The 15985-nt window shown below is 41.0% G+C and overlaps 1 protein-coding gene across 5 annotated transcripts in view; it reads left to right on the forward strand.

Annotated features, from left to right (window-relative positions):
- RELCH (RAB11 binding and LisH domain, coiled-coil and HEAT repeat containing) overlaps positions 1 to 15985 on the forward strand; it is a 64499-nt gene that overhangs the window by 24009 nt on the left and 24505 nt on the right. For 4 of the 5 annotated variants that reach the window (XR_014222294.1, XM_082234221.1, XM_082234220.1 and 1 more), the window contains 5 exons: positions 8293 to 8405; positions 13102 to 13192; positions 14323 to 14394; positions 15006 to 15146; positions 15741 to 15905. Coding sequence is in view for 4 of the 5 variants with exons in the window: in XM_082234221.1 (XP_082090347.1) it covers positions 8293 to 8405; positions 13102 to 13192; positions 14323 to 14394; positions 15006 to 15146; positions 15741 to 15905 (582 nt within the window). In the remaining variant the exon portion in view is untranslated. Of the gene's footprint in view, positions 1 to 3940; positions 4072 to 8292; positions 8406 to 13101; positions 13193 to 14322; positions 14395 to 15005; positions 15147 to 15740; positions 15906 to 15985 lie in introns of those variants that run through there. The other variant, XM_082234223.1, reaches the window with a different exon arrangement.

The following is a 15985-nucleotide window of genomic DNA, read 5'->3' on the forward strand; positions in this document are numbered from 1 at the left end:
ACACAACTTTTACAAGAAGAATGTCCTTAGAATTGAATAGCATTTGGCAGAAGCGACTCACCCAGCAGGACAGAGCTGCAATATAAACTTCCCGGCAGTGGAGACGCTGCTGCTTACTGGATGGTAGGAATCAGAGAAGCTGGTGCAATGTGAGCGCACCAGCAGAGCCAGTCTGGTGTATTGTCACCAAGCAGGCTGCCTCACCCCTTTCCCTCCTGGTAAGCGGCAGCGACACCACTTCTGGGAAGCTAGGCATTGCGCCTTTGCTCCATTGGGCAAGGCACTTCCAGTGTTTGGGATTCAAGGGTTGATATGCTGTCACTTTTACAATGTAGATTATAATGCAGGGATAGGAAACCTGGTGCCTTCCAGATGTTGTGGGACTCCAGTTCTCATCATCCCCAGCCAGCATGGCCTATGATCAGGGATGGTGGAAGTTACAGCCCAACACCTGGTGGGGAGCAGGTTCACCGTACCTGCCGTGATGTGAGTCACATCATACTACCAAGATGATTCTTCTTGTAGGTACTTTTAGTGGTCTGGGATTTGGCCCTTATTGACAGAACTTTCTAATGCATATTATAAAGAATGACATGAGCTGAAGATGAGGCAGTTGTGTGTGTTTTGTTTTTGGTTAGGAACTGCTTTTCCAGCCAGCTTGGCTTTACCTATTAATCTAGAGAAATAGTCATGCGGTTGGCATTTTAGCCCTTGGGGGCTGTATGAAAAGGCAACCAAGTCAAGAAATGTGTACTGATCCCTCGGTTAAAATGACTTCGCAACCTCCATGTGTCTATAAACTTTTCATTAGATACATTGAAATTCTACAATTGCATGCCGCATTTAATTCTATAAACTGTATACCTTATGGACTAAACTAATGATTCTGTTTAAGTTGTGATAGAAAAACAACTGTGTAAGATGTGTTCCAGGATCAGTTACTAATTTCTGACTCTTGCCGTTTGGCTTGGCGGGGTGCTACTTCAGCTTCTCTTTGCAGCTCCTAGTTACACTTGGAGTTAGTGTAAGATTTCTGCAGCCTACCTCCTGCTTACTTCTCCCTTGCAAAATTTGTGGAAATAATAATAACTACATAAACATTCATTCAAGTTACTATCTGTGTTTTAGATATGAAATGCCTTACGTTAGAACCTTGTGCCTGCATGTAAACGTGGTTTTTTTTAAAAAAAATTAAACTATATTTGGCAAAATACTGAATTTAGAAGAAAAGAAATACTAATGGTTTGTGTTGGAGCCTACTTGTGCACAAACATGAGGCCCATATTTTTGTTTCAGTTTCCCTCATTTGGCATAACTTCAACAAATAATACAGCTTCTGTTTTTATATTACACTCCAATACTAATTGTTGTGTATATAAACATGCGTACATTATGTGAGTGAACGATTGAATAACTAGGTTCTTAATGTTTACTTTTCCCGGATTAGTTACATGCCTGAGAAAGTCAGAGCAATGTTGAGTTTATTGCAATATAGTACCCATTTCAAAATATACCACATGGGTGTATTGCTTCAAAGTTCAACAGAATATGAATAATATGACAATATATGTTAGGTTGTTTTTGATTTCATGAGAAGCAGAATGGTATTTTTGATATTATTAGTGGTATAGATCAATATATTTACACGGATCTGGTCACAGGGAGCAAAAGTAGCATGGAACTAGTTCTGTGAATTCAATAGGACTTTAAGGCAATGGCTTAAGGCAAAGACATGGACTCTCATGTTGTCTGAACCTGGGTTTAGCTCTCTCCAGACGAACCATGAGCTGCAACCAAGATCCAATACTGTATGGTTATGGTTTTCCAAGACAGCTAAACTGTGAGATCCAGGTTCAGATGACATACTAAGCTGAACTGTGACTTAGCTCAGCACGGCAGCAGAACAATCAGAAAGGAGCAAAGCAGCTGTGATCTCCTTTCCCAGAAAGAAACCTCACATTCACACTAAGCCATGGTTCATGATGTGTGACCCAGACCAAAGAATAGTTAAAGCGTTACAGCTTTGTGTAAATAGTTATTTAAGAAGTTGTTCAGACGGGTGCTTTACTAAATTGAATGGTCCATCTAGGTGCAATCTTGGATTTGTCGATACTGTATCAGAAAACCTGTTTTGGTGGTTTGGGCCATTATCTTCTGGCACGTGAACAGTATTGTGGAAGAAAAGAAAACACCCCTAGATTATTCATGTTTCCCCTTTAGAGCAAAGTGGATTGTGGAATTATTAGTTCTTCTGGCAAGGAATTTTGCAGTGTGTTGTAGTTAGAGAACCTGAGGAAACAGAGGCAAATGAGAAGATTGTAGGTATGGCCGAGGAAGAATTCATCGCATAATAGACAATGTACTTGAGGTAAAGCATTAAAGAAGAAGCACGCTTCATTCCTTTGGCAAACATTGTATTCTTTCCCAGTAAAGTCAAGTATGACTTTAAAATTAAAGTCTCTTTTCTTGACCATTTGAAACCTTTAGTTTTCATGTTATCAGGGTTATTTATTTCATTCTTTTTTCCAAGAAACCAGGAAAGAAAAGCAAGGTGCTACATAGCGCCTGAAACCTGGGTTGTGGAGCGCTGAAACATAATTCCTAGTCGCATTTGTGCCGTGGTGCTTGACAGATCTCCTGGCTCGTGCAGCCCCAAAGGAGGCATGTCTAGGGCTGCTCCTGGCAGTGGCAGAGGACAGCGGGAGGCTCGGGGTCACAAATGCGGAGCTGCTCATTGTGCTGCTCCAACTTCTTAAACAACTTCGGTGGCAGTGTGGCTGCAAAACCACCTGCGACCCTCTCGCTTCCCGAGGCAGCGGCAGGAGTGATCCTGCTGCCCCTACCTTCTCCTCCTCCTATTCTCCCTCCCTCTGTCGGGCAAAGCCTCCCTTTCTTCCCCTTCCCTAAAGGGGAAGCTTCACTGAGGTGAGAGAAGTGAGGTTTTGCTTCCCCACCCAGCCATGTAGAGGGATGGGGAGAGGGGAAGCTTCGCCTAACGGAGGGAGGGAGAATAGGAGGAAGAGAAGGCGGTGGAATCAGGATTGCTCCTCCTGCTGCCCTGTGGAGTGAGAAGGTTGTTTGGGTCCGCAGGGTTGTTTGGAGCTACAAGCAGCTCCGCATTTGCAGCACCGATGGGGCTACGGGCAACAGCCCCAAGCGGCGCCTCGGCAGCATCCACAGTGGCGCAGGGTCTGGCAGGGGGATTTCTGCAGCCTCACAGCCCTTCTCCCTCACCCACCCTCTCCTTACAGGCCAGGCAGGCAGGAAGCCAGCTGAGACGCGGCTCTCTTTGAAGTTCAGCTTCAGCGATCTTTTTAACGTGGGGCTGGCAGGAAGCAGTTCCGCCGCTGCCACCCTCAGTGCCAGCAGTGCCAATTTGAATTGAAATCTTAGGCGCGGTGTACTGTGACAAGAGCTCAGAAAATGCTCGCAATAGTAAAACTCCCTATCGCAGAATGTGCCTGTTACTCTTGGAGTTTCATACATATTTTAAATAGAAATTCTGTTAAAGTACTTATTATGCTTCAGACATTCCAGCTTCATGAATAAACCTCCAGCCAGATCTTTAGACATAAAATCCCAAAGGACTCAATCCATATCCTTCTTAGCTGATCGACACTCTTGCATTTTCCAGCCTAAGCAAGCCACTGAGAACTGCTTCCAGGTAAGGCTGCCTAGGAGTGCCACACACTTAGTTCAGCTATATGCTATCTCTTTCTTGGAAGGATTATTATTTACTTAAAGCCTTTTGTTCCGTCTTCATGTAGTGTAGGTAGTATGTATTACGCTCTTCCTCCATACCTTCTGCACTTGAGAAATACCCTTGTCCCCCTCCAACTGTCCTCCCTCTTCTTTCCCTTTCATTAACAATACATGGAACATGCAGTAGGACACATCTGCTCAAGAAGATTTCTCATTGTCTCTCCACTCCCATTGATAGAAGGAGGTTTAGAAGCACAGATGCAGCGATGCAGAGAACGCTCCAATCCCATAGTATACATGAAAGAATATGACCCATGGACGTGGACACACAGCTAATTCCATCTGATACAATTTCCAGCTTTCTGCAAGGTAAAAGCAATAGCCTTGTATCCGCTCCATATCTACCAATTTGGATTAAATGAAACAACCTTGCAAAGAATAGTAAGCTGATACCTAGGTATAGATTGACCGGTCTCATCCAGTCATCCTCCTTAAAGTTTTCAGTGAGGAGGGACTTAAACTCATTTTCAAAAGCTTCCAATTTTAAATTTTTTAAAGTGTTGATTTAAAAAACAATTACTTTACAGTATATACATGCATATACATAGTTCCACATACTCAAATAGGATTTGATTTTGTATACTGAACAGCAGTTCCCATGTCACATGAATAATTTTTGAAAGCAATGAAAACTTTCAGAAGAAGTTTGTGGAAAGGAGATTTGCTGGTCACGAAGAAAAAAATTCAAAATGGATGCGCCTAAAATAGCTCTTTAGATCTTGTAGTGAAACTTGAGCAAGCATTTGCAGCTTCTGTTGTGCTGAATATTTTAACAATGTGCCAGTGATTAACCATCAAAATAGACTCTTGTTGGATTCATCAGTAGAACTGTTTAGCATTTGTTTTTTACTCAGCATGCTTAAAAAAACCCCCACACTTTTCAATGCCCATTCAAAATGATTGGACAGTAACATTAAATATCCTTGTAGGAAGCTCTTGGCTGACACATAAATTGCAAATGACTTTCCAGAAACTGAATGCTAGTTTATAATAAGCCCTGGCATGATGCAGGCTAGCATCCAAAAGCTGCCTCGGATAAGGGCATCTGATGCCACAATTGGATTTATTAGTTTTTTAACAGGCATCTTCATACATGATGCATCACCAGTTGCTTTTGCTTTCTTAAGTAGAAGATTGGCATATAAGTTGCAACTTCCAGTAGCATATACTTTCCATAAATAAATGAATATACCTGAGCTATCCTCAAATCTTTTCAAGAAATCACTTTTATTAATGCCATTGTGTGACAAACTTTAAATAACCAATTGTTAAAAGTTGATACCTTCAGAATGATTAATATTCTTGCAGAAATTAACAGATTCAAAATCTTCTCTTCCTGCAGTACCTCCAATTTCCTTTTAATGCATTATAGCTTCTGGTTCACTGGCACTTACTTCTGTTCTACTCTCAACGACTTTACAGCTCCCCCTTCACATTATTATTATTAGGCACTGCTACCATATGCATTTTAACATGCAGCTTCAGTTTCAGATATTCTCCCAACGCAAAGAATATTTCATAAAGTATGCCCTGGGCATACCGCTTAAAAATAATGCATTGAAATAAATACTCGTATCCTCCTGATTGTACAGTAAAATGGTATGCAGTGTTGTTCATGTTTTCTCAGGTGCAAATTCCACAGCATTCGGTCTATAAAAGAGAAGGTTAAATGATACATTTTAAAAGATGGAAGGTAAATGATAGAGGTATAGCAAATCATTACCAGCTTCTTAGAATAGTTTTCTCCCATGCAGTGTTTTTTCCTGCTTGTTCTTGTGCCTGTCACCTAGAAAATCAGTAATGTGAGGCAAATAATAATAAATAATGTAGTTGCTTTGTTTTTACAATTAATTTAGTTTCAGTGTTCGTCTTTTTCATCTTTTAACAGGAATATATGGTTGATCAATATTTCCCCACTTGATCAACTTTTTATTTATATTTTAAAATTTGCTACTTCTCCTTGGGGCTCCTTGCCACCCATTACCTTACCCCTTGTACAGGAAGTTAAATGTAAAATGATAATAACAGGCAAAGCTAAAATACATTAAAGCCAGTGACTTAAGTATTGCTATGTTCCCTTTATCAACATCAGCAGGCATTCAAAATTTCAATTTTAAAAAACCGTATGGATCAATTAAATTTGAATGTCAGTCAGAACTTGAGCATATGTACAAAACTCATCAACCTTGTATCTAATACTGATATTGTGTACATCCTGTCACCTTTCTCACATCTAGATAGAACTCACTTTGCATAGCAGGCCTTTCCTGACGCCGCTCATTCATATTGAAATGTGTTCCAATACTTTTGTGCAATGAAGCCTTCATAGTTCACAAAAAATCTACTTGCTTTTTTTTAGTACAAAAGTCCTCATCACAATTCTCTGTTCTTATACTTACATTATCCGTCATAGCTTCTTCCTGGCTCTCCAAATCTATGTGTAAAATAATTGTGAGTTTTATCTGGCCAAACCTAAGAGGGTGGAAGGTGACCTTGTTCATTTTGGCTTATTTTTAAAGCTCTGTTAGCTCTCTTAAACTATATTATCCTTTCTTCGGTTGTCTTCACTTCACTTGTTTGCAGCTGCTCCATTTTTGGTTTGTCCTTCAGAGCCCAGATATCTTAAGAAGAATGCAATAACATGGGCAAGCATTTTGTATCAAGGCTCAGGTTGCATTGAAAAATTCTAAAAAAAATTACCCGGTTCTTTAGGCTTTACCCATGTATACATTATATAGGACAGATTCTCTCTTTCTCTCCCTTCCCCCCTGCTCAATAATTGAGCTTCCCTTAAGACGCCAGTGACTCCCATTTTGTTAGTGAAAATCCTATTTATAACAAAGTTTGGAACAGTCAGAATACTGAAGCAAAAGGTAACCTACTGATAAGATTAGCCATTGCATGCCATAGCTAGCGTAGCGGTAACTATCAAAAAGGGTAAAAAATGTAATTAGTTGGTTTGGGATGAATGGTGCCATGGCATAAAAACAGCAACAACCATAGATGAGTGTCAACCCAGAAGTGCTGGCAAGGAAAATAAAACATTATAATAAATTGTTGTACGTTTTCCAAGTTTGGTGTGAGTCACCTTTTTGTATTTCTGAAGTATTGTTGGTTGTTCTTTCTCTTTTCATTTTACCAATAAGACATGAAATTAAAATTGGTTCACAAAATCTTCCAGTGTAAAGATTTTTTCCATGCCATTTGGGAGGTGTGCCTGGAAAGAAAAGTTACAGCTGCTTACATTTTATTTCAAGACTAGGCCACAGTTCAGTTTCAATTAAGTGTAAAAGCTAGTGCAAAGCTACTGTAGTCCTCCAGCTGCAGATGCCGAATGTTTAGATACATTGCAGGAAAAAGGATCAGGAACTAGGAAAATCTGCGTAATCTTTGCATTTACTTTGTTGCTTTTCTGGGCAGAATGTGCACTGATATGAATTGCCCGGAACCTCAGAATTCTAGTTTTAGTAGGTTGTAAAAAAAGTAAAGATAAAGGACCCCTGACCGCTAAGTCCAGTCGCAAACGGTTCTGGGGTTGCGGCGCTCATCTCGCTTTATTGGCCAAGGGAGCCGGCGTACAGCTTCCAGGTCATGTGGCCAGCATGACTAAGCCGCTTCTGGTGAAACCAGAGCAGCGCACGGAAACGCCGTTCACCTTCCCGCCAGAGCGGTACCTATTTATCTACTTGTACTTTGATGTGCTTTCAAACTGCTAGGTTGGCAGGAGCAGGTACCGAACAATGGGAGCTCATGGGGATTCGAACCGCCAACCTTCCGATTGGCAAGCCCAAGGCTCAGTGGTTTACACCACAGCGCCACCCACATCCCTGGTCTTAGTAGGTTGTAGAGCAGACTAAACCTGTTAAACTGGCATAATTGTGTTAGGGAAAATGTGTGGCAGCTATCAGTGGATAGTTCAAAGCATTTGATTCATGTTATCTCACTAACTTTCTTTAAATAGTGTGTGTGTGTGTGTGTGTGTGTGTATAATATGTAAAACGTGTTTGTGTTTATAGGGATAGGTAGATAGAAAATGGTGTGTGTGTATACATTCACATTCTATGGGAACTAGTAGGGACTATCCTCTTTGTTCTGGGGACATCAACTTAATTCATGGAGCAGCCTAGGTTCACACGGTATTCCATGACAGCCCTGAAATAACTGGATTGAAGTCAATGCGTAACACCAAATATTTTTTTATGTGTTTGCTTAGCCTCATCTTTGTGTTTTTTAAAAAAACAAAAGACTAAACCAATTTCTTTTCTTCAACTTCAGTAAGGAAACATATAGATAATAAAAATAAGCATTTGTAGCACAGTCTTATTGGTGCTATTAGAACCTATAAACAGAACATGTGTTATTTTACAACTTGTGATTCTATGAGAAATCAATATGCAAGCTAATTGTGCTCATGCTGTCGTAGATTAACTAGATCTTATTTTACTTTATGGTTTAAAATGTTTTCTAGGCTTTTTTTAAAAAAACGTTGTTTGATAGCTTTTCACCTTTCCCTCCCACTCACACCTTTAGGAACTGATACCCCTCATACTGTGTACAGCTTGCCTCCATCCTGAACCCAAAGAGAGAGATCAGCTCCTACACATATTGTTCAACTTGATCAAAAGGCCAGATGATGAGCAAAGGTGTGTCTTTGATGTGTGGGAAACACTTTTCTTTTTTGAAATTTGAAGGCTATTAACTACTTTTCTGGTTGCAGGCTTCTAGTAAAATAGGAGCATAGTATCTCTGGGCAGCAGCCCAGAATGGTTGGGGAAACCCAGCCAGATGGGTGGGGTATAAATCTATTATTATTATTATTATTATTATTATTATTATTATTTTATTATTATTATTATTATTATTACTACTACTACTACTACTACAGTGGTATCTCGGGTTAAAAACTTAATTCATTCTGGAGGTCTGTTCTTAACCTGAAACTATTCTTAACCTGAAGCACCACTTTAGCTAGTGGGGCCTCCCGCTGCCACGCGATTTTTGTTCTCATCCTGAAGCAAAGTTCTTAACCTGAGGTACTATTTCTGGGTTAGCGGAGTCTGTCACCTGAAGCATCTCTAACCTGAAGCGTATGTAACCCGAGGTACCACTGTATTATTATTATTATTAGCAGTCAGTAGTCATTCACTTATACATTGCCTGCTCTCTTACAGCAGAGGTGGGGAGCCTTTTTAAACTAGAGGAGCAATGGATGTATCGTAGGCTACCTTCTAGCCTTCAAAAGTCAGGTTTCTGAACACACCTCTTTACGTGCAGCGAAGCATCGAAGTACACATTCTGGCTAGGCATAAACACTTGAGGAAGATTCAGAGCAAAAGTGTGGCTTAGGGAAATTCCCACGGGTGGAACAGAGATTTTGCCTCTAGGCCAGAGGTTCCCCGCCTCTGTTCTGTTAAAATGTTAACATACCCTAAGTGACAACGTAATATTCCTCGTGAAATCTGTACAGTCCAACGGATAGAAATTGCTTGCATGCAGGCTGTTAAAAAAATAGAACCTTAGGCAGAATGGGAAGCACAGGCAAGGATAACATTTTCATTTTCAAAGACTTCAGTGGCCATTGAGGCTCAAAATAGTGCCCCCTCTCCTCAATATTTTTGCCATGCAGTAATTTCATGTCTTAGACTCAATAAAGGGTTTGAGCCACATGAGCCACCAACTGTAGTCTGAATTGGTACACACCAGGCCTGGTTAAGAACTAGGCCTTATTCTCCTGCCATTTAAGGCTGTGGCAGGGATGGCAGAAGGAACACTGCAGGCTGACATCTGATTCTCACTCTTTCCCCCCTCTCTCCTAGTGGCATACAAACCAGTCTGTTCAGGCCTGGTGCGGTTCTGACCCCTTGATAAATCCATTCCTGTGCAGATTTTAAAGGAAGAAATACTTAGAACCTGCACAGATTTTCAATTTGCAAAAGTCGTTTTAAAAGCACTTTAAAATACTTTTTAAAAGACATAACAAAGCTGCCTCCCATGTTTTTTTCATACCATTTCCCTGAGAGTGACAGGACATCAATCTGTACCTGCCTCTCACAGGAGGAGCTGAATACTGTATATGCCACAATGTGCTGTACAAAGAAGAGAGCCAGCCCTCTGACACCTCATAAGTAGGAGTAGAATCTAGGGGAGTCCAGGTTCCAGGGAAGACCCGTGTTCAAATCTGGACTTCAGTCTGGGAAGTGTGGATCAGGTGAACTCAATTCAAAATTCTCATTCACCTCTCCCATGCCTGCTCCTTCCCTAACTGATTATTGAAAACAAGCTGACAGTACATGTCCATATATACAGATTTGACGGACTTGTGACCCCAGGGGTGTCTTTTTAGGGCCTCGGGGGGGGGGGGTGCACTGTGAACAACAGGAAAGCCCCATTGCGTGAATGGCCTTTGACTTGCACAGAGTTTGGAAACACCTCTGCAAGTTGAAATTGGAGCCTGGGTTCAGAAATGCATTAAAAGGTTCATACTCTAGTCTGGAAACAGCAGGCTGGGTCTCATGAGATTGTAATAATTAACTGAGGAATGGTCAAAGCGAAAACTCTGAGCAGTTTCCTTGGCTTTGCTGTATAGAGCCATCTGCAAACTCTTCAAGCAGAACTTAATCCTTAAAGCAGTATGACACAATAATAAATCGGAGGACTAGTATCCTTCTGTGTCTGGCAGGGCAATCCTGTGCACTGGAAGCTGGTGTTAAGCAAGGATAAAATAAGCCTTAGCCATACTCCTTTGTGCTGAGCCTTTAAATAAGAGTTCGAGTTACAACCCCCTTTTAACTGGCATAAATTCTGCCCGGTTTTGAGTGCCGAGTGTGTTTAGGATGCAGCCTAAGTCCCCATCCCTTGTTTCCCACTCCAGAACAGCCCTTTTTCAGCACATAAACCAGTTTAAGATACACCAGGCTCCTGGCTGAACCAGGATGGGGCAGATACTCCAGCCTATCTCCTGCTAAGACAAGGATGAGGAATTACACTGGCATAGCTCAACTGTACCGGGAGCCTCGTGGCTTAGCCAGAGATTCTAAACTCCGCTAGTCCTGATGGATTGCTCTATAGGATTGCTCCCTAATAATTAATTCTTTTTAAAAAAAGTTAAACTGTTATCAAAATATAAATAAGCAATTTAAAAGCAATCGTGTAATAAAATTACCTACCTAGGTAGGCTTGGTGAAACAAAGGTTTTTAGCAGCTGCTGAAAACAGTAAAGTGAAGGCACCTGCCTAATATTAATGGGATGGTAGTTAGGTTCTGTATTTTGTGGATTCTTTTTCAATTTAATTAAAGGAAAGTAGCAGGTATAGCTGTATCTGCTAGAAGGAAGCAGAAGATTAGCTATACTCTGCATTGAAAGTTTCTTTGTCTTTGTAGCAACAATTCCAGATATTGAACATGTTCATTAAATCATTTAAGCTTCTCAAGGACTGATTTTTTCCCCCTAGAGATTTTATAACAGTCAGTTTGTGTACTTTTTAAGGCTTCTGCCTCTCTACAAAAGCAATACAGTGGTACCTCGGGTTACATACGCTTCAGGTTACATACGCTTCAGGTTACAGACTCCACTAACCCAGAAATAGTGCTTCAGGTTAAGAACTTTGCTTCAGGATGAGAACAGAATTCGTGCTCTGGCGGCACAGCGGCAGCAGGAGGCCCCATTAGCTAAAGTGGTGCTTCAGGTTAAGAACAGTTTCAGGTTAAGAACAGACCTCCGGAACGAATTACCGTATTTTTCGCTCTATAACACGCAGATTTTTTCTCCTAAAAAGGAAGGGGAAATGTCTGTGTGTGTTATGCAGCGAATGTGTGGTCCCTGGAGCCGAAAAATGAGGCAAAAATCAAACCGCGCTTCAGGGAGAAGGGAAGCCTGAAGAGAGGAAGTGGCGGCTTTCCTGCATTCTGCCTCAGGGTCTTACTGCCCGCCCTCTCTGTTTCGTTACTGTGTTTGCTCAAACGGAACAAAGAGCAGGGGAAGCCCCTCCCCTCCAGGCAAGAAGAGAGGAAAGCAGAGCGTCCGTCCTTCTCTCCCTGCTCCGGAGGAACAATGTTTGTGAAGGGAAGAGAGATTACAGGTTCGGCTTAAAATTCTGATTTGACTTCCTGCTTTTTGTTTTTGGAGACACACAGCATTCAAATATGCTTTCTTCCATTTAAAGAGGGAGAGAGAGAGAGAGAGAGCACACGCTGGCTGGCTTGTGTGGGTGGGTGGGGGGAAACTTTTGCCTTCCTTTCCTCACGTTATAGCCCTCTCCTGCATTCTTAGCCTTCTGTGTTTTTCCTTCCCTCCCCACTTAAAATGTGGTTACAAAGCATGGATCCACATGGATCCTCAGGATCTTTGCATTGGGTCACCCCAAATTCACCATCAGAGCACACAGCATGTCCATGGCTACAGCCTGCCCCCCCCCAAAAAAAAATCACGCACCCACTGTTGCCTGGGGCTGCAATGGTGCAAAAACGTGGTTAAAAAGTATGGGTCCACAGGGATTCTCAGGATTTTTGCATTGGGTCACCCCAAATTCACCATCAGATCACATGTCTGTGGCCACAGCATGAAGCACAAAAATGATACGTTCACTGTTTCATTCAGAATATTTTTTCCCTTGTTTTCCTCCTCTAAAAACAATGTGCGTGTTATGGTCAGGTGCGTGTTATAGAGCGAAAAATACGGTAAGTACTTAACCTGAGGTACCACTGTATGCCTGAAGTTGTATTTCTACCAGCAGTCTCCTTCATAGAATACAAACAGTGCAGAAAACACTGTCATGTGCACTGAACACCACTAGGGGATGCAGTTGCTAAGAAATTGCTTTCTTAAAAATTAGCAGTTTCAGGTTAAGAACGGACCTCTGGAACGAATTAAGTACTTAACCCGAGGTACCACTGTATTTAGCTTCTCTTAGTTTGCTTGATCTGTATAATCTACATTCACCTTTGTTGACTAGTTTTATAATTGAGGGCCACTTCTTACAAGACATTTTTCCTCCTCTACATGGTCACTTACCAAGTGTTGTGTGAATATTGCTGCTAGAATTCTAACCAGGAAGCACTTATGTCCAATGACTGCCCGATAGTGATGTTTAAGCACAACCATGTACAAAACGCAGTGCAAGTGTACACTTCTTGCTTCATGGAAATTATTTTCATACTTGGAAAATGTCGTGTTTAATGAACCATCAGTGACGTGATTGTCAGTAACTAATTGCTCGCAGCGCACTCCAGATGCCATTTTCTGTGCAGACCATTCAGTCTGTTATATCTCCTTTTAGGCATATGTGTGGTTGTTGTACAAGCATGTTTCAATGTAATAGGCTGAAGATTTTTATTTTATAGGCAAATGATTCTGACTGGGTGTGTAGCATTTGCTCGGCATGTTGGACCAACACGTGTAGAAGCAGAACTTTTACCACAATGTTGGGAGCAGGTAATAGGAGATAATCTTTATTTACTTCATGGGATACCGGGGCCAAAAAAAATTTCTGCAATTAACAAGAAACTGTGGTCTTGTCAACAGTGGTTTACAATATATTAAATAGCATATGCTTCTGAGAATTGTAATTGTAAAGGAAAGCAAAAGCCAAGAGCAATCTGGGTGGGCAATCCATGAGCATCTCACCTGTAGGTTAGGAAGATCTGAGGTTGAAGGTGCCAGTTCAAATAAACAGAAGAAGAAACTGTTCTTAAGTCATGTACTGTGCTAACCCATGAAATTCTCCTAAGGGTTAGCAGTGGTCAAGTGACAAAGTTTATTATTTATTTTTTGCATGCATATAGCACCTTTCTGCCAGTTGTAAAGCCAAAATGATTTATAGTATTAAAATCCTAAACAAATAAATGGTATAAAATATAGATCAATTGTGTTCTTTCCATGCTTGACTACAGGCAACCCTCAGTTTGCATAGGGGTAGCGTTATGGGTCATTGTGCGCATCCGTGAAATTGCACATAATTGAAAAAACCTGCCCCCATTCTACCCCTGCTTTGCTATGCCCCCGCTCTGCTCTTTTAGTGACGTCTTTTATGACGTTTCTCTGTCACTCCCAGGTTTGGCGCAGTGTGCATATAAACAGTTGCATACATATCAAACACGTGTAAATGGGGATTTGCCTGTACTGACGTAAGCTGCTAGGCCTGGGCTTCCTTCTGTCTTAGCTCAGGACCTGCAGGGTGCTGAATAGTCTCTGGGAAGGTGGAGTTAGACTGACCCCAACAGTTTGGCCAGACCATTGATGCGCCTCTCAGGAGCTGATAAAATCTGCTGCCTGGCCTAGACTTCTTCCCTTTATGGGGATGTTATGAAAGTGTCTAATGTCTTTGTAGCCCCCATCTCTTCACCAGACCTCAGCAGCAAGGCTATGTTTCCTTTCTGGAAACATAAGAATTCCAGGTTCAAGGCATACTGTGCGTCCTGACTATGGTTTGTGAATGGAAACCTGTGGTGGCATAGTAAATAGCAGCAGCCTCATATTCTTTACATGCTGGCGTTTGAAACAGAGAAATACAGGACGGAATTACAAGCAAAAAAAATGAAAGGAGTAACTTTTCCTTCCAACAGATCAATCACAAATATCCAGAAAGACGGCTGTTAGTGGCAGAGTCCTGTGGAGCATTAGCACCTTATCTTCCTGTAAGTGTTCTGTGTTCTGTTTGCAGTTAATATTTATCTAAATTTAAGACTCATTGAAGAGGTTAAAATGATGGCCAGATTCTGAAGACCCACTTAGTACAATCCCCCTCTTCCTAGTTTTTACTGGCCCACCATGTTTTTGTTTTGGAGCAGCAGAACACCATGTTATATCACCAACTGCTTTTGAAGCTCCTACTCAAAAATAGTTTAGCCATGTGGCATCTTAGACTGCTAGTCTAGAACAAGATTTCTAAAAGCCTAAGGAAAGAAATTAATCCAGTCATTTTGGATCCTGGCCAACTACTTCAGTTGTAGCACTTGCTAATGTTCACATAAAACAAAGCAATGTGGCCTTTTGGGAAACAATATGTGCAGAACTAATCCCAACCAATGTCCCCCACCCCATGCATTCTAAATGCATATATTGGATTTTTTGCAGGTCTAGGCCTAAAATAGCTTATTCTACCAGATTATTTTGCCATCAAGATTAGCTGCCATCACTCTCTTTATACAAAACTGTAAAAGATAGCATAGATGTATATGATATTATTGGTCTTATGTTTCCAAGTTTATGTAATGTAATTCCAGCAAATACTAATTTCGTCTTTCAGAAAGAGATTCGAAGTTCGTTGGTACTTTCCATGTTACAGCAGATGTTGATGGAAGATAAGACAGATTTGGTGCGAGAAGCTGTGATCAAAAGCCTTGGTATCATCATGGGGTACATTGATGATCCGGACAAATACCAACAGGTATTGTATCTGATAATAATACAGGACAGTTACTAGATCATGTGATTATGAACAAAGTCTGAAAAATCACCAGGAAGTATTTACCGAACTAATCCCCCCAAAATACCCTGGGCTATTTTTAACATCATCAGCATTTTGAGATGTGATCTAACTTTTGGGCTCTGAAAATATCTTGTTGTGTGTTAGCAAAAAAAGAGCAAGCTGGCAGAAGAGAGAGGGAAAATTCTGTAAAATCACTGAAGAATGTTCATTATTTTGACTGTGAACTAGGGTTCAGTGATTCTGCTGTAATTTTTTAGTTGTAATACCTATGGGTACCTTGGCTGCTTATGCAAGTATTGAATGAATTATCCAGTTTTATAGTTCACCTAACTTTTCTGCATGCCCATTTAACTTTAACAAATTTAGCCCCCTGACACTCATGGTGTTGCGGCATCTATTCCAAATAGTTGTGGAACTTTTTGAATTAACTTAAACCACTGGAAACGCCTTTTCCTCAAATTCAAGATAGACACTTGCTTATCTTGAGGGTGCCTGGAATGCTTAAGCAAAGTAAACATAACTCTCCTAAACAGTCTGTTTCTTTCTTACCAGGGTTTTGAACTACTACTTTCAGCGTTGGGTGATCCCTCAGAACGAGTAGTTGGTGCAACTCATCAAGTGTTTTTACCTGCCTATGCTGCCTGGACCACAGAACTAGGAAATTTGCAGTCTCATCTTATACCTACATTGCTTAGTAAAATTGAAAAACTACTCAGGGTAAATATTAAAGGTGTCTCATACTGTTTTTTGTGCCTCTTGAATAAGCAAAGATACAGCTCATATAAATATTCTAATCT

Source organism: Podarcis vaucheri, assembly GCF_965113315.1.
Source record: "Podarcis vaucheri genome assembly, chromosome: 8".
Lineage (NCBI taxonomy): Eukaryota > Metazoa > Chordata > Lepidosauria > Squamata > Lacertidae > Podarcis > Podarcis vaucheri.